This window comes from Herpailurus yagouaroundi, unplaced genomic scaffold, assembly GCF_014898765.1.
Source record: "Herpailurus yagouaroundi ecotype Mexico unplaced genomic scaffold, PumYag 403, whole genome shotgun sequence".
In the NCBI taxonomy this organism is placed as follows: Eukaryota; Metazoa; Chordata; class Mammalia; order Carnivora; family Felidae; genus Herpailurus; species Herpailurus yagouaroundi.
The window spans coordinates 383,681-406,833 of NW_024412620.1; the positions used below are offsets into that span (position 1 = coordinate 383,681).

At 35.8% G+C, this 23,153-nt stretch overlaps 1 protein-coding gene across 8 annotated transcripts in view; it reads right to left on the reverse strand.

The window, feature by feature from the left end:
* Window positions 1-4,749: 4,749 nt before the first annotated feature.
* The window catches only part of NEK7 (NIMA related kinase 7), a 154,348-nt gene continuing 135,944 nt past the window's right edge, over window positions 4,750-23,153 (reverse strand). For 7 of the 8 annotated variants that reach the window (XM_040463516.1, XM_040463517.1, XM_040463519.1 and 4 more), the window contains exons 10-11: window positions 9,913-9,937; window positions 4,750-7,101 (exon numbers count right to left, since the gene is read on the reverse strand). In XM_040463516.1, coding sequence (XP_040319450.1) covers window positions 7,010-7,101; window positions 9,913-9,937 — 117 coding nt within the window. In that variant the 3' untranslated portion in view covers window positions 4,750-7,009. The remainder of the gene's footprint in view (window positions 7,102-9,912; window positions 9,938-23,153) is intronic. The other variant, XM_040463513.1, reaches the window with a different exon arrangement.

Genomic DNA, 23,153 nt, shown 5'->3' on the forward strand with positions numbered 1-23,153 from the left:
CATTCAGATTTCCTCCTCTCTTCGTTCTTTATCCAGGATACACTGTGCTGCAATAAACATCTTTGTGTAAAGAAGATGATAGATAAGATAGATGATAGAAATAATCTTTATAAACGGCTTTTGTTTCTGTAGAAGATTCTTCAAATTGAAATTGTGTGTCAAAGTGAATATATGTATTTATTTAACAGATCACACTAGATTACTTTTTAAGAATAATGGTAATTCACCCTGCCAATAACAATTAGAAGAGTGCATCTTCTGCCTCTTCTCCAGCACTGGATACCTGCTTTTCATGTTTAAATTGATTTATTCTGCTATTGACTGTGTTTAAAATTTCTTTGTTTCAATGTTTACTTTTGAGAGACAGAGCACGAGTGGGGGAGGGGCAGGGAGCGAGGGAGACACAGAATCCGAAGCAGGCTCCAGGCTCTGAGCTGTCAGCACAGAGCCTGACACGGGGCTCGAACTCGTGGACTGTGAGATGACCTGAGCCGAAGTCAGATGCCTAGCCAACTGAGCTACCCAGGTGCGCCTGCTACTATCGATTGACTTTCTTCTGCTGTGAATTGCCTTATATCTTGTTCGTTTTTCCTCTTTTTCCTATTTGCTTGCATTTTTACTTACCAATTTTGCTTATGAAGTTGAGGGTATTTACCTGTATATGATTCCCAGGTTTTCATTTGTATTTGGTTTATGGTGTATGCTAACATATGGTATCCATTGCCAATTATTTAAGTGGTCCAATATGCCTATTTTTTCCTTTATTTTTAGTTTCTTGTCTAGATTATATGGGTCACCCCAAGGTTATGCATTCTCCTAAATTTCTCCTTTTCTTTCCTTCCTTCCTCCCTCCTTCTCTTTCCTTCTTTATTCAGATCATCAATTCTTTTGGTGTTTACCCTTCTCTATAGTGTGAATTAGAATCTTTGTTTTCATCCAGTGGATAGTTCTAGTAACTTTCATTTAATAAAACATACTTTCCGGCAGATAGAAGTCATCCTCTTTCACATATTAAGTTTCCATAATACTTCTTTGTGTATTTGACCTTCTTATTTTGTCCCACCATTCGATTTCCTTGATCCTCTGCCAATATCACACTGTTTAATTGAAGTACATTTATGGTAAGTTTTACTACTTGGTAAGACAAGAGCACTCTATTTTTTAAAATGTTCTCAGCTATTTTTATATATTCATTTTTCCATGTGAACTTTGACATCATTTTATCTGGTTCTAAAAAAAAAAAAAAGATGAGATTCCAATCAACACTATATAATTAATATTACATGGGTCTTCCCATCTGGAACACAGCCTCTTTTTCTATCCGTTCAGATTTTGCTTTGTGTTCTTCCAGATTTTGCTTTTGCAACCAGATTTTGTAATTTCCTTCACATAGGCTCTGTACATTTCTTGCACAACTATCTTGAGGTATTTTGTAATTCTTGACTATCATGATTTTTTTATATTACTGATTATGCTATTGCATTATCTTTATATCACTGATTATCACAAATATAGAGAAAATATACATTTCTAAATCCACCTTGCTGCATTACTCCATCCCAACCCCCTCCCTCCCCCAGGCAGGTTCTCAGATAGCCTGGCTATCTGCCACAGCATTCCTCCTCCGCCAGCAGGACCCTCCCCTTGTCTGTTCTTTGGCTGGCTCCTTTTCATCATTTATGTCATTTTACGTCAATGTCACGTCCTCAGTGTCTCTTTTCCTCCATAGGACTCATAACAATTTGCATTTATATATTTCTATTTCTGTAGATGCCTTTCTTTCTGACTAGGTTTTAAATCTAGGAACACAAGAGACCTTTTGCTCCAGACTCTATATAGGGCCTCATATAGGAGGACACACGATAAACATTTGTGGACTTTTAGTGGATAAATCTTTTCCGGGGACCTCCTCCTTCTCTCTTACCACCTTCTGTACCTCCCTCCAATATCTTGTTTCTTCTCCATGTGCTACTTCTCTTAACCTTCAAACCATTTTAAGTTCACTTTATCTTAAAAATTATGCTAGGACTACTTCTGGCTACCATCTAGTTTTCCTTCATGTATCATCATCATTTTTATTTTTACCCGAATTTGTTTTGCACTCCAGTCTCCTATTGAACATGGGATATTACCATGACTTCCTCATTAAGTCCAAGAGCCTCATCTCAGTCCTTATTATCTTCAACTTCTTGGTAATTTATGGCAACTTAGAACTTAAAATTTTTCTTCTAGAGTTGCTTGTTTTTGCTTTTCTTACCCCCTTACTTGCCTGTGCCTCTCCTGATTTTGGTTGTTTTTGCATCTATGCACAGTCCCCTGAAGTGCTCAGCTCCACTTACAACGTGACAATCTTCATTTATTAATTCAACAAAAATAAGTTGAGTGACTACCAACAGGGCATTGTGTTAAGTGTTACACATCACACTGAACAACACAGGAACTACTTATCCATCTAGTGTTTATGGTCTAGCAGGCAGACTGAAAGTAAACAAAGAATCACATAAGTAATCATTTGGCTACAGTTGAGGTAGGCACCAGAAGAAAAAGCACAGGATGCAGTCTGGGTGGCTCTTAAAAAAGTGTATTTAATGTCAGCCATGAAAGATTGGTAGGATTTTTTTTTTTTTAAATATATACATAACCAAAAGGGAAGAGCTATTTGAGTTGTACTGGTCCAAAGGCGAGAAAGAGCTTGGGGCCTTTAAGAAACCAGTGCAGCGGGACTAGAACGGATAGAACAAAGCAAAAATAGATGAAGCTATAGCCAAATAAGTACGTGTATTCTATTCTACACTGACTGCAACACTACGCTATAATAGCTATGTTGAGCAAACACCTGCTTGGTACCAGGCATCACATTTGGTCCTTTATAAAAGGTATTCTAATTTAATTCTCTTGTAGAGTTAGGAATTTATACTCCTACCTTACACTTGAAAAAGTAAGGACTGGAGAAATTAAATTATTTATAGGATTACGTTTCTAGAAAGGAGTGGAAAAGATGATCGTTCTGCATTCTACCACTCACGGTGAAAATAATTTACTTAAAAACCCCTGGTCACAAAGCCTACTTTTAACATTTCCTTTTACTTTATTTTAAAAATTAGATTTAGAGACCCAAGTGAACAAGCAAGAAGACCAGAAACTCCTTCAAATAAACCTCTCTCAGTCAAAAGATAAAACACACATCACCAACTTTCGCGTCTTTCTCGGATAATTAATCTGACGAGTCTGTTTTAGTTCATCATTAATTGTACTAGAGACTCACATGTAAGTAAAAATAGATAACGGAACAACTCCATGGAAGTTTTTTGATAAGGGTTTCATTGCAGATGTCATCCTTTTGCACCAATTTGGTGGTAAATATAGCTGCACCAATTAATAACACATTAAACATATATGCCCAGTACTGACTTTTCTAATTAACAAACACCCTTTTGAAATAAAATTTGTAACTAGTCAAACATTTTCTTGTGGCTAAAATCTATTACTATACAATTATGTACACACACACTTAATGAGACAAAAGGTTCTGTAATACAAATTGCAGATTACAAAGTTAGCTGTTCTTTGCCACAGACTATTTTGAATGTGATCCTGATGTGAAAGGTAACCCATCACTGCACCGTCCGCCTGCGGATTTTACCCCGTAAAGATCTGGCCTCAACGTTTCCAGGTGCAGAAAGTAATCTTTACTTTTTATGTGAAAAGAATGTTCAAATTATCTCTAATATTGTTAGCAGCTTATTACAGTGACAGGAATGGAAACTGTGGCCTAAATTTTGGGCTCGTAGTTTTATAATTTTAGAACACCTTTCCTATTCAAAGACAGAAAATGATGTACCACAGAGAGTAGGAACATGTGAAGGTGTGCCTCACTTTAATCCACTCTTATAAGAACTTCATTATTACCCTCGACTGTTTTAATTGTTAGGCTTCTCCCCAAAGGATAAAGTCTTAGAAATGACTAAGAACTGTTTTTTCTGTAGGTTAAGTGTTAAGCGACGTAAACAATAGTAGGTTTTAGGGGGAAAACATCACAGATACATACAAATTTTATTGTACTCATTTTTTAATTTTGTATTTTTATTTATTTTAGGATATTATACAATTTTCAAAGCTAACAACAGAATCTTTTTTAGTATGTGTATTTGAAGCATAACAAAATAAAAGTATTTCACAAAAGGAGTCCGTATTACAGTACTATTGAAATATGAGACATAGGATAATTATGTTTTTGTGGGTTATGAACATAATACATTCATTTAAAAGAAAAAAACATTTAATATGAATAACATTTTGGTTAAAATAAATATCATGTCATGTAAATGTTAACAGCAACACCTGAAGTATATTGATACAAAAAAAGGTGTTTTGTAATAGGTACTACGTAGAATGGTGAAGCATTCATGAAATGGCTGTAATATCTTATTAAATTTACAATCACTGCACATTGCTGAGCACTTTATTTATATGGGGATATCCTTCTTCCACCATTCCTAAACCTCAGCATACAAAACAAAGTTACCCCACATTTTCCTCTGGGAAACTGGTACCAATGTCTAAATAAGGTTTAGAATCAGATGTACCTTTCATTTTACTCCTTCCCAATTCAACTGTTTTACTTAATCAGTACAAAATTTACCTATAAACAGAAATATAAAGAGGACATTTTATAGGTGATTATAAAAATTAAAACTTCTAATCATCTTCATAATTCTTTGAAATGATCTCATTCAAAATTAAAATTTGTTTTTTACACAGTGGTTTCTTCAGGAAAAAGTATGAACACTTAGATGAGAAAAAAAAAAAAAAAGATACAATACCCAAAACAAAAAGTTTCCACATGTAGAAAATAATAATGGACTTCCCTGATTGTTAAATTCTTCGCAGCTACTTCCTTCTAGCAGAGAGATTCACTGAAAAGAAAAGCTTAAGTCTTTCCTTAAAAGTCACTATGAGGGGTTAAGCTAATGAATTTTAGATTCATGTATTTTTAAAGAATGCAAGAAAAAGGAGAGTGTTCCAATTGCAGAAAAATTTTCTCTCAATCAATTATATTACAAGAAAATGAATAGGACACTAATGGTCAACAAAAACAATTCTACTCATACCTCTGGAGACAGATCTGTGGATGCTCAGTGTAGAAGTTATAAGTAGCTGGAACCTGGGAAAAACAATGTCTCCAGCCCTCATTGAAAGGACCACCCGTGTGTCCTTTGTCTCTCCCAAGGTAAAATTATCCTTCAGGATCCAGAACTGATTAGATTCTGGGGAGAAAAAAAAGTTTATGCTTTTGCCCTTTATAAACCACTTTTAACGTTTACAAATGACCGGAAAGTATTCAAATGATTGTATAAAAACTAGTTATATGAGCAAACAAAACCAGCGGTGCATCGGCTAAAAGTAGGTGTTCTTCGGACATGAGGTTTTCACGTTGGCAGGAGTATCCATCCCAGGGTTAGAAGGTGGCATGGGGTCCTTGAACAGTGACTGCCACTCGGCCTCTGGGCTTTCACAATTCTGTGAAGAACTGGTCACCACTAGCACGAAGGCATTCAGGGAAAACAGATCTCCACAACAGCATTTACTAAGCTCTGCCCCTTTCCTTAAACTAAATGAAGCGTTACCATCTCTGTCATCTTCGTGCATGAATACAGTACTTTGCTTAAAAGCTTCTTAACAGAAATGTTACTATCATAAAAATTCTGGCTCTGGTAATGGCCAGTTTTCATTGCTTTAAACATATTCTAAAATTACAACCTTGTCGAATGAATCAGAACGGTGCCAACATTCACAGGTACAGTACAACATACATCCTTTCTTCTTCTCTAACAAGACAAAATTACACACATACAGGGTGGCCCAAATCTTAAAAAGTTAAAAAAAAAAAAAATGTTTTCAATCCAGGAAAAGTGATGGTATACCAAATATTTTTTTAAAAGGGTATTATGTTCTCAGAAAACCTGACACATAATGGATAAAATGCACATACAATATAAATAAGTAACTTGAAGAATACAAAAAAAATTTCTGAAGGGGACCAATCCGAACTTCAATAAAATCTCTGAATAAAAACATATGCTTACACCTATAGTGTACAATTATGAAGAGAGAACTTAAATTTATAAAGAACTTGAAATATAGTACTGCAAGATTATTCAAAGAAGATTTTTCAAATGTACAAACAATAATAAAAACACACAAAAAAGCCTCGGGCAATGTGCAACCTTCAAAATTACTATCACACCAGCCAAACAAATCCTTAACCACTTTTTAAATGGATTCATTTATACCACTTTAATGCAAAGAGAATATCAAAGATATTAAAAGAAAACAAAATAAAGCAAAGAACTCTTCAGTGTCTGACTCACATTTTGTCCCCCAATTTTTTTCACATTTAATAGTTGCATTTTGAAAGTTATTATAAGCTAAGAATTTGAAGTGTTTCTCAGTTTATGTCTACATTTATCTTAAGAATGGTATTTGAAAACTACAACGCGAAGAACTAAAACACATACTTCAAACTTTTAAGAGTAAAATAATCACAAAAGTTCACAATTGTGTTAATCTCAGATGTTCATAAATGACACAAAAAGCAAACGAGTCACGTGTTCAGATACTTTTCCTCAGGTTACAAGTCTATCTCGATGAGTGCCAAGCCTCACCTTCAAAATTTGGCACTGTGGATCTATCTGAACACAATTTATCCGCAAAAAACCTCTAAATATTTCTAAAGACCCTTAGTCGTTAAAACTCATTAAATTTCCTTTACTCTCCTAACATGCAATTCGACTCTCCAAAGTCACGTGGGGTTTGCAAGAAGGTGACTTAAACGGGTACAAAATGAAGCTTATATGAAAACTGGTTAAGGATTCAAAGCACATTAGCTCTGAAATATTAATCTTAACACCCAGACAAAAACGGGGAGGTATGGTTTGCACAAAAATACTTTAAATTATTTGGGCGATGTTCTTCATGATCTTCATGTATTCAGCTGCTTGCGGTGTACTCATGCATCCTCTTTGCTACGCCATATACGTAGACGATGTCTGGTCGCTTCTCCGGATCTGGGTTGATGCACATATTCACTAACTGTCGTAGCTACAAAGAAAGAAAATACAAGATGCTTTAGAAAACCATTGGCATAAGTTATTAAAAATATTCTGACTAGATACAGATTGATAAGGAAAGTACATTTTCTGACTGAACATTCGTATGTGGAATTTAAAAAAACAAAACAAATGAGCAAAGGAAAACAAAAAGAGACAGACAAAACAAGAAACGGACTCTTAACTATACAGAACAAACTGATGGTTACCAGAGGGGAGGTGGGTGGGAGGATGGGGGAAATAGGTGTGGAGATCAAAGAGTACACTTATGATGAGCACTGAGTAAGGTAGAGAAGTGTCGAATCACTGTATTGTACGCCCGAAACTAATATATTACTGTATGTTAACTATACTGGCATGGAAATTAAAAATTAAAAAAAAATAATATGTATGACTGCTGTCAATGATTTTACAATTAGTTGAAAACTCTGAGAAGTATGTATAGTCATTGGTATTAATGTCAAGCAAAATGTATTGTCTACAATCATAGACTTTAAAATAATTTTATTATTTTTCAAAGAAGCTTAATTAGAAGATCGTAGTCATGAAGGATAACAGGTTTTTAACTCTAAGGCTCCAAATTAACTGAAGACATATACACGTTTATTTGATCTAGGATATACTACCTTAGCCGCAACTGTAAGTTTATATTTTCGTAATTATATAGTATATATCTATAGATCTAAATTTTTATGAGGCACAGAGTAGATCAGCTATCATATGCATTTATCACACACTCTTTTATAGAAATATAGAATGTTTTTATTAGTTTCATATTAAAGAAAAACACTCTTCTGAACTAAGAGTAATAAATTACAAGCAAGGTGAATTATGAATAGTATTCTAATCCTCATCGCCATGAAGCAGGGTTAGCATCTTCACTTTATAGATAAGAGAGCTGAAGTTTACTTATTTACATTACTTATTTACATTACAGAAAATATGCACATTCAATAAATTTAAAAAATGTATATCCTCCTCCCATCTGGTCCTAGAGCCGCTGAGTAGAAGAATATGGGATTTCTTTCTCAATTCCAACTGCCATCAGTTTATGAGACTATGTGTCTTCATAACACTGTATAAGGTCTTTCACAGATGATAAGCCAAATCAAGAGGAAGGGCCAGATTCATTTGCTTTGTAAGTATGTCTTGAGAAATAATTTACGTATTTTGAAAACTTGCATTAATTCTTTCTGGCCAGTTATTACCATGTAGTAAATGGTAATGGTAATGTTACACCCACTGAGAGAGGGTCTGAGGATTTAAATTTATATTCCTTGCAGTGCAGCAGACAATAGAATTCAAAATCCGTAAGGGGTACAGCAATAGCAAGGCATTTTATTATGGTGATCTAAGAGAAATTTAAATCAGAATGAGGTTGGCATTTTACCCATTAAAATAAAAACAAATACATCCCATTATACACAATACAGAAAACAGTAGGAAAAGCATTTATAAGGATACTTATATTTAAAAGATAATGTGTTCTGGGGTGCCTGGGTGGCGCAGTCCGTTAAGCGTCCGACTTCAGCCAGGTCACGATCTCGCGGTCCGTGGGTTCGAGCCCCGCATCAGGCTCTGGGCTGATGGCTCAGAGCCTGGAGCCTGTTTCCGATTCTGTGTCTCCCTCTCTCTCTGCTCCCCCCCGCCCCCCGTTCATGCTCTCTCTCTGTCCCAAAAATAAATAAACGTTGAAAAAAAAAATTTAAAAGATAATGTGTTCTAACAGGTCACCTAGTTGTCAGATATTTTGTTTAGAGATAAAAATGACCAAAAAAAAAAAAAAAGCAGAAAAGATGACAACAAAAAAATATAATTGTGATACAAAAATTCATTCTATTGAACCAAAATGCAAGTAGATGTAATAGCAATTTTTGACGGAATAAAACTGGCACATCCTTCAAACCAGTCCAGAAGCCTTATATTTTCAGCTTAATACTTCAGAATTGGGTGACATTTCCAACCTACTGTAGCAAATGGTCACGTTCTCCTGTCCAGAGGAGAAGGTGGCCAAGATTAAAGATAGATGGATGTAAGTTTAGCTGAAGAGGACAGTGATTCTCTGGCTCTCCAAAGTAGAAAGATGAGAACCAAGAATAATAAAGGAGGAGAGAAGTAAAGTATAAGGTAAATGGAGAGGTAGTGGGGTTAGCAGCTAAGCAATTGCTTTTTAATCTCCCCTTCCCACTTAAGGATAGCCTTTATAAGGACAGGAGAATCAGAAACTCTGCAGTAGACAGATTGAAAGCAATACAATGTTTGCTTTTTCTCTTTCTTATGTGGTTCAATCTCCATCTGAAATGTAGTTCATTTTGTCATAAAGATTTATCTTTTCCAGAGAAATGTCTAACAAGTCACATAGCATAAAATCAGATATAAAATGTGCATACCTCAAATTTTTTCCTAAACTTTATTATATCATAAATAAAATATGAAAAGAAGATCCTATAACATGAAAATATGCTTTAGTAGTGATTCTCACTCGTTGGCCACCACAATGTCTCTAGAGGCCCTACTTTGCAAGAGACAGACAATGCTGGCATTGGAGGACACTCATGGTTAATCAGGTAAAGAACCAGTCCAGAAAGGAAGGCTTATTGTCCAGGATGGGAAATGAGAAAATGACTCATTTTTCTTCCTGACAATCTGACTCTTCTTTCCTTTCTGCCTCTCCCTTCATTCATTCATTCATTCATTCATTCATTCATTCATTCATTCAATAAAATCTTATTGAGCATTTATTATGTGCCAGACAGTTTATTAGGTAGTAAGGATAAAGCAATAAATGAAATATACGTGGTACCTGCTGGGGACGGCTTACAATCAATCTAGTGCGGAAAGAAAGAATGACAAAGAAATAAATGTAAGACTGAGGAAATCATATAAATACTTCTCTTATAAACTATAAAGGGATAGGTATCTCAAGAGATATATGTGAGACAGTTAGAGGCAAAAAGACTGTAAATAGCCACACAGAAAAAAACAATCATCACTTTCCTCTTTTTCTTTCCATCTATTTAAGGAGTTGTTCCAACCTGACTCATTGAGGACATCCAGAGGACAGTATTCTTCATCCCAAGTACTACAACGGCATCTTTGGTCACTGTCATGTCCGTTTGGACCCTCTATTCAAAACACACTTCTTGTGGCACCTAGATGGCTCAGTCAGTTAAGCGTCCAACTTCATCTTAGGTCATGATGTCATGGCTTGTGAGTTAGAGCCCCACATTGGGCTCTGTACTGACAGCTCAGAGCCTAGAGCCTGCTTCAGATTCTGTCTCCCTCTCTCTGCCCCTCCCCCACTTGCACTCTGTCTCTCTCAAAAATAAATAAACATTACACACACTCTCTCTCTCTCTCTCTCTCTCTGTCTCTCTCTGTCTCTCTCTCTCTTCTTGATTACCTGGCATTACTCTTCATTTTCATTCCATTTTAGTCTCTGCCTCCCAGGGACATAGCCTATGCCTTACAATGTCCCATGTCACACAGAAATGTGGGTATAAGCTCCCGTCCTTCCAGACCTCTCACATCTGTCCCCTACTATGAATGTGCTTTGATTTGATTGAGACCATGTCCAGTATCTTTCCTCCTAGTTAACCTTCTGCTTCTGGACTTACGTCACTCATTTCCAGGCCAGACCTCATAGCACAATCCTTTAACCACTTACTTGGCAACACCATTAATAAGTAATCCTTTGTCTTTTTGCTATACCAACCCTGGCAATTGTTATCTTCGCTTCTCTCCCAGGACGTGAAAGACTGCTGGAGAAAAATCACAGACACCATACAGTCTGGAGTCACCAGATTCATGGTCCTAGCTGCAGCTGGACCTTACAAGCTGTTCTACAATCCAAATGTTTCGACTCATAAACTCCATTTCCCCCAGTGGCTAATCTCAATCTTCACTAATCTGTAGGCACAGCCCTCAATTCCTTCTCACCCATGACCTTGCCTCCTACCTCATAAAGAAAAAACACTGTTAGGCTTAAGTTTTCCTCAGTATCTTATCTCAACCTATCAAACATATATACATCTGATCCATATCTCTGTTCTAGTCTCAGAAGAATTCTTTTTTCTACTATTCTCAACCCTACCACTCAATCTCTTCTAGGATCTGCACCATTAGACATCAGTATCTGGAATATAGTTGGCTATGAATGAGTATTTAATAAATGAATATTTAATGACTGTTATTCTTCTATATTTTTAACCTCTCCTCATGTGCCGATTCCTTCATCATAGTCTATAAGTATAGTCAAGTTTCTCTTCCTAACCACTGCCTGATCTAATGTATTTGCTCTACAGCTAAATTTCTTGGGGGTGGGGAAAAAAAACACTATCTTACTATATCAGCTTTCTTAATCTACTTATTTAAAGCCAACTACAATCACTTTTTCATCTCCTCCACCCCCTAACAGTACTTCACTGAAATCGCTCTGGGGAAGGTCAACAGTTTGCTAAACCTAACAAACTCTTTTCTGTCTGCCTCTTACGACCTTTCTCCCTGTCTGCTGCTGCTGATGGCAGCCTTGCTGGGTGTTGTGTCCTCCTCTGGCCCCATGCACCATACTGGTTCTCCTCTGACTTTTCCTTCCTTTGCAGGTTTATCTTCCTCTGGAAATCCCTCTATTCTCAGCGTGTCCCAAGGGTCAGTTCTTCCCTTATCTCTTTTCCCTACTCCCTCTACCATCTTAACCTACACACCTTCATTTACTCCCATGGCTTCAATAACCATCACAATATGCTAAGGAGCACACAAACATACCTATCCTCAGACCAGACCTCTTTACAGGCTCTGTTAACGTATTTCCAAGCTGGCTTCTGAGCATATCTATCTACAAATACTAAATCTATCTACATATACTAAATCATATATGTTAATCATATTAATTATATTAATATGTTAATCATATTGAACATGCTCAGAACTGAGCATATTAATATGTTAATCATATTAAACATGCTCAGAACTGAGATTTTATTTTCTCCCCAAACCAGTTCTATCTTGGCAATGCCTCCAATTTCTCAAGCCAGAAATCTGAAATTCCTACAAGACACTTCATCACACTTCCTCCCCCTTGCCTAAGAATCATCAACAAAGTCCTATTGTTTCCTATTTTTTCTTGCCGCAGACCCTACTGCTTACACTCAAGCAATAATCTTCCAACTGACAGCTTTACCTCTAGTTTCTTCCAATCTCCTTAGCACTGCCCAGACACCAAGCTGGCCACACTCCAACGTTAAGCATTTCGATGGCTCCCATTACCCTTTAGAAAGTCTAACCATTAGCATGGTATATTATAGGCTACTAACATTTGGCTCTTGCCTACCTTTCCAGCTTTATTTTTAGTCCCAAACCCCTCCTCCCTCCAGCCCCACACTACACTCTAACCATAACAAAGCACTCACAGTTCTGTGTTCATCAAACTGTTTTATGCCCTGAATCTCTGTATGTTGCTTTGCTGCTTATTATAAAGCCTCCCTCAAAATCCCCCTACTTGCTTGCCTACCAACTACTCATTCTCTGAAGCCTTCCCTGAACACACTTATTGGCATGCAGAACTTAATATTCTCTTTGTCCTCCATCATACCCTCCACATATTTTTTTTGAGGTATAGTTGACATTAACATTACATTAGTTTCAGGTGCTCAAGTGCTTTTATTAAAGCCTTTACAACCCTTTATTGTACTTCATTTAGTATCTGTGTCCTCCTATTAAACTGAAAAGGCCTGGAGAATGGATATTAGATGAACAGTAAGTGCTGACATGTAAATGACAGAATGAATGGGGAACTTCTGAGTGAAGGAAAATGAAAAGGTTTTGTGGTCATGGCAACTGAGCTAAGGTGTGAAGCGTGAATGTAATTTTGATATACAAAAGGGCAGGGAAGAGTCTAAGCAGAAGGAACAGAATAAACAAAGGTGCTGAGCTAAAGAAAGTGTAAGGTATATGAAAGCAATAGCAAGTACTTCTGAATGATTGGGGAGCAAGCAACAGGGATGAAATGATAAACAGGCTAAAAAAAGGAAAGGCTTAAGGAGTTTAGAATCTATTGATATAGGCAACAGGAAGTCAGTACTTAAGCCAGGAGGGAGAGATCAATAAAGCTGTGCTTCGGTTCATATTTTCTTGGAATAGTCAAAGAACAAAAAGAGAGCAATGCCAGCAGAATGTTCAATCAAGTTTCTCTAAGATTTCAGGCAAGAAATATTGTTCATCAGAAGTTCTCACCAGGGTATGTGAAAGGACAGTGTCTTCACTAACAGAGGTAGGTAACAGAGAAGGAAGAGTGGCTTCGAGGGGGCAACAGGGACAGTAAATTTTGAAGGTATTACTTCTGAGATACCGACATACTGAGATTTGGGTAGAACTGCGAATTTCTGAATTTGGGGCTTAATTTTGTATCTATACCTAGATAACTGAATTATATATATATATATATATATATATATATATATATATATATATTTAAATTTATATATATATAATACATATATATAAAATAATTTTTATGACTCTACCCATATCAGGATTATGAAGATGAAGGAGATAGCCTTAGTGAGAGGTATTAACCTATACTGAGCATAATTTTGCACTGTGTGGTTCTCTTAAATACTCATGTGTTACTTTAGTTTTATTTAAGGGCAGGTATCTTTCTGAATTTTAAAAAATCCTTTATTTATATAGGATTTACTATTTTACAAAATCTTCCATATCCTTTTAAAGTATTGTAATCTCTCATAACAATCTCAATTTACAGAGGGAAGAAACTAAGAACCAGTTAAAAAAATTAATGGTCAAACCTGAACTGGAGCCCGAGTCATGTGATTTTTAATGCAGGCCTTGGTCGCCATTGTTGAGAGCTTGCTTACTTTTATCTAAGTTGGCCTTTTGGTTTGAATTCTTCATGATGCCTAATATAGCTTTGCATGCATAATGATTTCTCAGTAACACTTACCAACTGGTTAAATTTCAAATCATTAGCACTACAGAGGGATATCACTTGGTTTGAGATATTATCTGAGTTCCAATCAAGAGAGGTCAGTTACCAGGTCTGATAGGAAATACCAGTTCTATGGTGGCCACCATAGAACAGAGAAGGTAGAATCTCAGGTACTTTATTCAGATTCTCAGGGGTTGGTCTGACTTCCATCCAATGAACACAGTGGTGAGACACTTCAGCTATAATTGAGGGGGTCAAAGCTAACTGGCTCTTTGTTTTCCCTTAAGCAAATCAGCAGACTAGAATCCATCACTCTAGGTTCTTGGCAAAGAATATTAACGGTGTATTGAATATTGAAAAACTTGAACGTTCAGAGAGTCCTGAAAGTTGTGCTACACAGCTCCTATCAGACACTTGTTAAGAAAGTGAAAATTTAGGGAAGGCCTTGAAAGGGATAAAATTCACCTTTATAACTTTGGATAAACCAAACTCTATTCCTTAATCAAATTAAACCACCAGGAGGCTGCATCGGGGAACTCATTGGTTTATCCCAATGCCAAATCACCTTTCCAAAACCATGCTTTAATGCTTGCTTTTGGCTTTTATCAAACATCACACAGGTATTGTCTGTATAATTGCTACTAAAGACACTGCCTGGTGCATTACTCATAGATCCTTATAGGAGATACTTCTATTATAATCTAGTGGAAGAGAACATTGGCTTCTCTGGGTAACTGGTAACTTGAAAACAGAAATAATTTGCAGTTTCCCTTTGAGCCCTGACAGAAGGGAAGCAATAACTAGATGGGCAGCTCAAGCACACAACTATTGTTGGCCATTACGTTAGGTGTGTTTACATTCCCTTCCATCCTTGGTTCTGAATTTATACTTCCATTTCTATTTTAATAACTTGGTAAGTTATGTCTTTTAATGACATAACTTTTATGTCTTTTAAAGTTATGTCTATTTTAATAACTTGGTAAGTTATGTCTTTTATTGTAAGTTATCAGAAATTCTTTTTGAAAAAAAAAGATGGTTTGTAACACAAAATGGGAGATTTACATAGGTCTGAATTCTTAACTGGGTGCAAGTTTTCCTGGATATATGTGAGATAACTACTGGTTGTTCTAAAGGCACTGGTTGTTCTGAATAGACTTGTTAACGCAGTGGAGGAAAAATCAGTTACAATAGTCATTTGGCAATGTAATAGGAAAAAAATCACAATGTAAAAATTACTTTCATGTTACAAATAGCCATAGACTAAGTTTTATACCTTTAATAATTTGGTTTAAAAATACAAATTTATATGGATCTATGGATTGTCTTGTCATACCAGATAACAATTCAAGTTATATAAATAAGGCCACATCTCATCCTGTCTTCTTTCAAATGTATACAAGAGTACAGTGTCACTCTTAACATGGTAGAGTTATTTGTGCCTCTGCTATAATAATGGCTAGGAGGATAAAACTGTCACCTACATGTTAGAAACCAGGAAGGAATAACATTAGGAGACAACAGAAAGAGGTTAAAAGTCATTCAGTAGAGGAAGAGGAAAAACTCTTACCTTTGCCAGATAGTTTCTAATTTTAAGTTGTTCAATAACTACTCAGATCAGGTTCATTTGGTTACTCGTTGCTTCACTTCCTGCAGCCAGTCAACACATCTAGAGGTCATATTACTTAGATAATAGATGCTCCATACAACTAGTAGTTATTTTTTCTAGGTTTTCAGTGAAAAACTGGAATATAGTTCCCTTGAACATTTTCAGATCAAAAGATCTCTATATGCTCTCTCTGGGGTTTCAACTATGTGCTATTTTCCAGTATCAGAGTGGAGAGAAAACCATTTCCTAAAATCTGATATATATTGAGTTCCTCTCATGAATCAGGCACTATCCTATACATTTTTACAAAGCTTAACAATTCAGTCTTCATAACAACTCTATTCTCATGAATCAGGCACTATCCTATACATTTTTACAAAGCTTAACAATTCAGTCCCCATAACAACTCTGTTCTCATGAATCAGGCACTATCCTATACATTTTTACACGGCTCAATGATTCAGTCTTCCTAACAACTCCATGGGGTAGGCGCTACTATGACATTTTACAGAGGAAGGTCACAAAGGCAGTAAGGAGCACAGCCTGGATTTGAACTGAAGTAGTCTAGCTTCAGAACCCAGGCTTTTAAAGTTACTGTGTTATATATACTGCTTGAGAAATATCTTAATGTGCTGGTTCCCTCATGGCCACCTTTGCACAAAGGCGGGAGACCTACCAGATAGACAAAGATGGTTTTAGACTATTTGATTCTCAAAAAGATGCTAGCTCTAAAACTGGCTCATTTAGTTTCTAAATCAACAGATAAGTCCTCATATTTCATAGGCCAACTCTAATCAAAAAGCAACCCCCCCAATTTTTTCTAGGGCTCTAAAAACTTGCAATGAGATACAGGCCTACTTTATCCATGAGAGATACATTTAAATGATGACAAAAAGTGTTAGGATTAGTATTATGATTAGTGTGACAATTTTAATGTTCTTTTTTTTTATTATTTTCTAGAGAGAGAGCATGAGTGGGGGAGAGGGGCAAAGGGAGAGAAAGAGAGAATCTTAAGCACACTCTATGCTGAGAGTGGAGCCCTATGTGGGGCTCAATCCCACGACCCTGGGATCATGACCTGAGCCAAAATCAAGAGTTGGAATGCTCAACCGAGCCACTCAGGTGCCCCTTAGTGTTATTTCTAATCCTACTCATGCATTAAAGTGACAATAACTCCTTCCAAACAACAAAAAAAATGTACTTGAATTTTAACATGGGATTTTTTATGCCAGATTATAAATTTACATAGTAACTGATGAATTATAAAAAATCTCTATAATAAGTTTTCTCTCAGAAAGTCAGACATTAAATAATCAAAATGAAATAATTATCTTAGAGGTTTCCCTCAATGTTAGTCTTTACACTTTTTAAAAAGTTCCTATAAACCTCTGGAAGAAAAGAAGGCAAAAATCTTTAACATTTATCTAATATTTTGCAGAAGTCCTAAGTACAATACCATTAACCATGTTCAAGGAAACATACATTCCTACAGTAACTTTAAGAATTTTGTATATATTCTTGTGTGTCAGGCTTCAATTTCTAATAACATTAGGCAACTTGCTCAAAAAATTTTTGTGTTTCATCTGAGGGAGTTACCTTTCCATTTATTCCTTTAAATTATAGAAATAATGCCCAAATCAGCAGATATTACAACTTTGAAAAAAAAATAGGGGTAAATAAAGAAACTTTTTGTGGTTTAGGCTATGTCAAAAATTTCTTTAGTTTGTATTAACACGTTTGTAAAAAATTGTACTTTTTAAAAAATTGTTTTATATAACACGTTAAAAATAAGGCACAAGAGAGGTCGGATTACACAAACAGCCTTACAAAATCAGAAGGAAAACTGTTTAATTCAGATGCTTAAGGGAAATTTAAAAAGCAATACAGAAATATTTAAATGAGTAAAAGCATATAGAGCAAAAATAAAATCAATTCTCTATGACATTTCTAAAGGATTATGAAATCAGACTTATATGGAAATTAATGAATATTTGTTTTCAATAAAGTGGAGAAAATACCAATATATATTGATTTATATATTTCCAAAGAAATATCAAAGCATATGGGTTAGTACCAGAAATATTTAAAAGAAGAGAGTGCTAACAGTCATTGTTAGCAGGGCGATAACCCAATTACATATCAAGTTCAGTCACGTACAGGTAATAACAATAGGGCTCTTTGTGCATTATAGCTTTAGGTCACTAACACAATTCTCAATAGAATAATAAAGACTGGTGCTATTGGTACTGTTTCTTTTTCACCCCCATCTTAATCCCTCTGAGACCAATTATGTTATATCAGCCTCCCAGATATACCCAATTTCCATCTACCCAAGGACACATTTTAGCACCCCAAAGTGGGTCTAATACATTAAAGTACACTATATTTCGGAGCTTTAGATATTTATACAAAATGATTAGGCGTACCCAACTTGTACACCAAAGCATCACCAGTGATTGACTTGGGGGTAGAGGGAGAAAGGAAAAGAAAGCAATCTTACACAGATATAAGGTAATGTAATATCTATATTTCACAACTGAAGATCATTCAGTGTGTCTTTTGAAAACTGTGAAAGTCTTACAGAAAGTTACACGGTTTTATAGGATCCCACAGGAGATGTGAAATATAGGGCATCGTTTTGGATTCATGTCTTTAAGGAGCAAGTCCCCCATGTCACTTCTGAAGCATAAGTGAACAAAGGGCCTACTTAAATATATTTTTTAAACAAAAATGGAACATTCAAAGCTTAAAGATCTAATCTTATATGGCAACTCTAACTAAGGTGGTCAACTGGTATTATAAATGATGAGAACAGCTAACTCACTGAACCCATTTTTTAAGAAGGAAAATCAAACATTATTAACAGTGTTTGAGATAACACTGAATGTTAAGTTAATCTTAATAAATAATGGCACAGTTATATATTTACTATTATAAATAGTATCATCTCACTTAGCATTGGATGACATGATTATAAGGAGTACAGAGATAGCCGTGAAAGCAGATTTAGCTCCAAACATTTATTGTGCCATTTAATTTAATGTCTCTCATGTAAATATTCCTGGGATCATGTATTAGGAAGTTTCCTCCAGCACAAATTTAAATAACATGGGTTAATTTTGACTAACAACTCCAGGGAATATATATAGTTCTATTAAAAGTTGTGAATCTGGCAACTATAAAATAAAACTATGTAGACTGCTCCAATGAATAAAAAAGTTGTATAAACTTAGTTTAACTTCAAAGTATGTGAAAATAATCTGTCCCTGAGACTCTCATCTTTTTTTGCCTTATATACACAAAGCAGCAGCTCTTTTATGACTAAAACAAAGGTCATGTTTTTGTTATGGACTCAAACTTCAAAATGAGCTGCTTTAAGCATATTCTGAATTTAAATATAATACAAACAGAAGTTATTTATAAATGTTAGGTGAAAAACTTCAGTTATAATTTTTAAGGCATTCATTTAACACTCACCCTTAAAGGGTAACTCTTTGGAAAATAAACTTTCTCTTATCAGCAAAATTGTGACAAACTGTAACACTTTTTGGTTGGTAGATTATGGACCCATGTATCTGGTATCTTACTTGTGTAGTTTCCACAAACTCTGATATGTAAAAAGAATGCTATCCTTCCGCAAATAGCTTCCTCATTCCTTCATTTCACGACGCCCTGCCCCTCCCCCCACCTGGTTACCACAAGGCAGAGGAAAGGAGATTCCAGATCAATATGGTGGGTGAAAACAGAAAAAAGAAAGATGAAAAAATGGAAGAAAAACATGAAGCGCTCACTCACACAACACCCGAGAGTTTACTTCAGGCTGCGTGACCTTGTAGCACACGCAGTGGGATGCCACGAGGCAGAGGCACAACAGCGCCTGGTCGGGTAGTGGCTCTGACACTACCTGGCTCTCTGTTTGCTCAGATGTGAAATGGGAAGAATGTCACTGCCTTTATTTCTTTAACAGGAAAGTTCTTACATGGCTTAAAAAAAAATGGCGATTTCTCAGTTGAAAAAAAAATCACTATTCCAATTTTGCTTAAAGCCGTGTAAATATATTTATACTCTACAAGAACCTATAAATATCTGAAATCAGTTCAGTTCAACTAAATATTTTATTATTGTTATGTATACATAATCACACATAGAAAAAGCACTGTACTTTTTAATCTTTATATTTTAAATACCTGGGAAAAATCAATGCTTGTCTCAAGAATAATAAAAATGGTGCTGGAAATTCTTCACACATTTAAGTAAAGCAGGGTAAACTATTCCTGGGAAGGCAGAAAGGCAGAGGAATACCCCTCCTCCTACCCTCCATCTCTCTTTTAAAAAAAAAAAAAAAAAAAAAAGGAGGGGCACTGGAATGGAGGTTAAAGTAAAAAAGAAAGTTTGTTATTTATGAGGTAAAAGTCTATGAGCATTCATTCATTCTCCATTAATTCTCTGATTGGATGTGATCTTTTAGGTTGGTATTTTAGAAGATAATTGCATACTTGAGAAGTAGAGTCCCATTCACTGATTTTAAATAAGAACAGACACCTTTCTATCTGTGAGCTGGAGACATAAAGTGGCAAAACAAACACGTTTAATGAACAAGAGAAGCATTCAATTATCTGAAAACTGATTACGGGTTCAATAATTGCATTTCCAAAATTATATTTTGGTTTCTCCGTGTATAAAAAGAAGAAGCCCCGGGCGCCTGGGTTGCTCAGTCGGTTGAGTTTCCGATGTCAGCTCAGGTCACGGTCCTGCAGTTCATGAGTTCGAGCCCCGTGTTGGGCTCTGTGCTACCACACAGCTCAGAGCCTGGAGCCTGCTTCAGACTCTTTATCTCTCTCTCTCTCTCTCTCTCCCCCTCCCCTGCTCATGCTCTGCCTCTGTCTCTCAAAAATAAATAAATATTAAAAAAATAAAAATTAAAAAAAAGGAGCCCTACTGAGTTAGCAAGTTTTCAAAAATATAATTAGAAGATAACCACAGATACTGACAGATACTGTGTTCTACAAAAGTAGAACATTTTTATTTACAATGATCTTGAAATGACCAGGAAGCTGGTACATATCTCCTCTGGCAGTCAGCACAGATGGACAAGTGCTGCTACAATACAGCTGATTTCATTCAGGAAGTTTCAACCCTCTCACCCATGCTCTATATAGGTGTTTAAATTTGTTTTTGCACAAAGCATTGTTTTTTCAAATCCTGAGTTTAATTTCTACTTTCTCAAACCAAGGTCACCTTTATTCTCCCTATTTATTTCCATTTTTCACTTTTGTCTGCAAACCCTTGACTCAACTTCCCAGAACTTCCTTCCAAACTTATCTGTTCAAACCTAAAATGATGACAAGCTTCCCAAAAGCAACTGCCAAGGTACAATTCTGTTCAGCCTTTGTCATGTCTTCTCTACTTAATTAAGAATTTTTTACAATAAACAAAAAGTATTGAAAGAGACAGAATTTCCATTCTGCATGACATTAATGCTATGGATTTTCAAAAAATGTATTGGCTAAAAAGAACTCAGCATAGACTCACATTTTACACTTTGTAAATAACTGTCAATATAACTATTTGCTGTTGTTTTTGTTGTTTTTCAACTTAAGAGTCATGAGAGAACAGTGAAAATGCTTACTTTTGATGACCACTCCTGTGACTCTCAAAGAAATTAAATACTGAAATGGAAGGAAAAAAAATCTGTTTGTCTTATTTTCCAGTAAATGGACACTGGGCATTTCCAGAAATGATGCTGTTTGTTGATAAGAATGAAAAAATCATATGGTGGGTGATATCAATAAAATAAAATAATCATAGATTCTGGCCTGTCTTTTGAGTAATTGTCTGCCTTACTGGATGGAAAGAAAGTTCTTTGGAGAAGTTTTTTCATTCATCCAATTGTCAAATAATTGGTGCACTTATTTTTTCATTTATTCCTTTAATCTCACTCTTTCACTTCCTCATTCCATCAATCAATGGCTGAACCTTTTTAATATGCCAAGCCCTAGAGATACAGATAAAAAGCAATTACTGTACTCAGGAGCAGGAGCTAGACAGTCTGGGGGTGGGAGGTGGGGGCTGTGTGCAAAGAAAGGACTGCCATGCAGTGTATTGCCAAGGGAGGAGGGTATGGGGAGAGAAGAAAGGGGAGCAGGGAAACTTAGTGCGGGAGAGGATGCCCACGCTTTGCTTCAAAGAGCTAGTAAGTTAGCCTGGTAAAAAACAGGGGAAGGGGGATTTCAGAAAGAGGAAACGGCATCCATAAAATCGTGGAAATTCATGGACCTTTGAGGATAACCTGCACTGGGACAGTTAGGGAAAGCAGAGAGTATCCTGTGATCAGTAGGTCTGGATAGATAAGCCAGGATCAGATTATAAGGGCGCTTTTGAGTCATAATTCCTTCTATATAGTAAATGTTCAATACATTTTAACTTCACGGATGTTAATTGCACAACACCAACAATCCCAAGCTGAATTAAACCTAAGAGATATCTAAGGAAAAATATCTATCTTTTCAACTCAAGATTTTTATGGTTTTAAATACAGTAGTTTCCCAGGGATACACGAATGAGACCATTACTAGAAAAAGAAAGAGCACTGAACACCAAAAGCTACTGTTTGCTATAAACAAAAATGTTTTACTAAGCTATAAAATATACACATCCCAATATCATTCACGTACAGCTGACATATTTCAATCTATAGTCCTAATCATTTGTACATAATGGTAACAGTATCATTCAAAAGGAAAGATTTGGCACCCGGGCTTATTTTTCCAAAGGACACTATTTCTCATTTTTGGTTTGTAATGCTTGAATATAAGAAATAAAAAACACCCCAAGCTTTTAAACTCTGAGTTCTTCTAACTGGAATGACTACAGCTAGAAACAAATCTTATAGAGTTCCTTATTCCTATTGATCAAGGCTGGTAGTGGGCACAGCTACTATTTTCATGAAATTCTCCCTTCAAAACCTGTTTGGGCTGCAGCCTTAATAATGTAGCAGTAGCTAAAATCAATTTGATAAGCTTCCTAATAGGCAGTTAGTGGGAAATTAATTTGCTTAATTTTTTTTATTTTTCAGACAGTTACAGAGCCTGCTACCAATTTAGCTGTAGAATGGACACTTAGCGAACTGGTCCTTTAATAAAGAGTTGGTCATTTAGAAACTTTATGCTTTACTTTTCATTGTTCATGCTAAAAAATGAAATGGCAATTTGAACTTTTAAGAGATCTAAAAAGCCTACTATATAAGGAAATATTTGAGATCCCACTAAAGTATCACAGCATCAAAGCTGCTCAGGTTTTTTGCTACCATAAATTCTGAGTAATTATGTTACAAACAGAGTTCCTACTTAAGGAGAGAAAATATTTATTAGCACATCTGCATTTCAAAGCTCTTGTTCTGAGAACTTTTCCACATAACTGAAAAGATTCGATTAACATTATTAGTCTGTATTTTTCGTACCTCATTTCTTTAGTAAGAATTCGTTTCCGTGTTTAC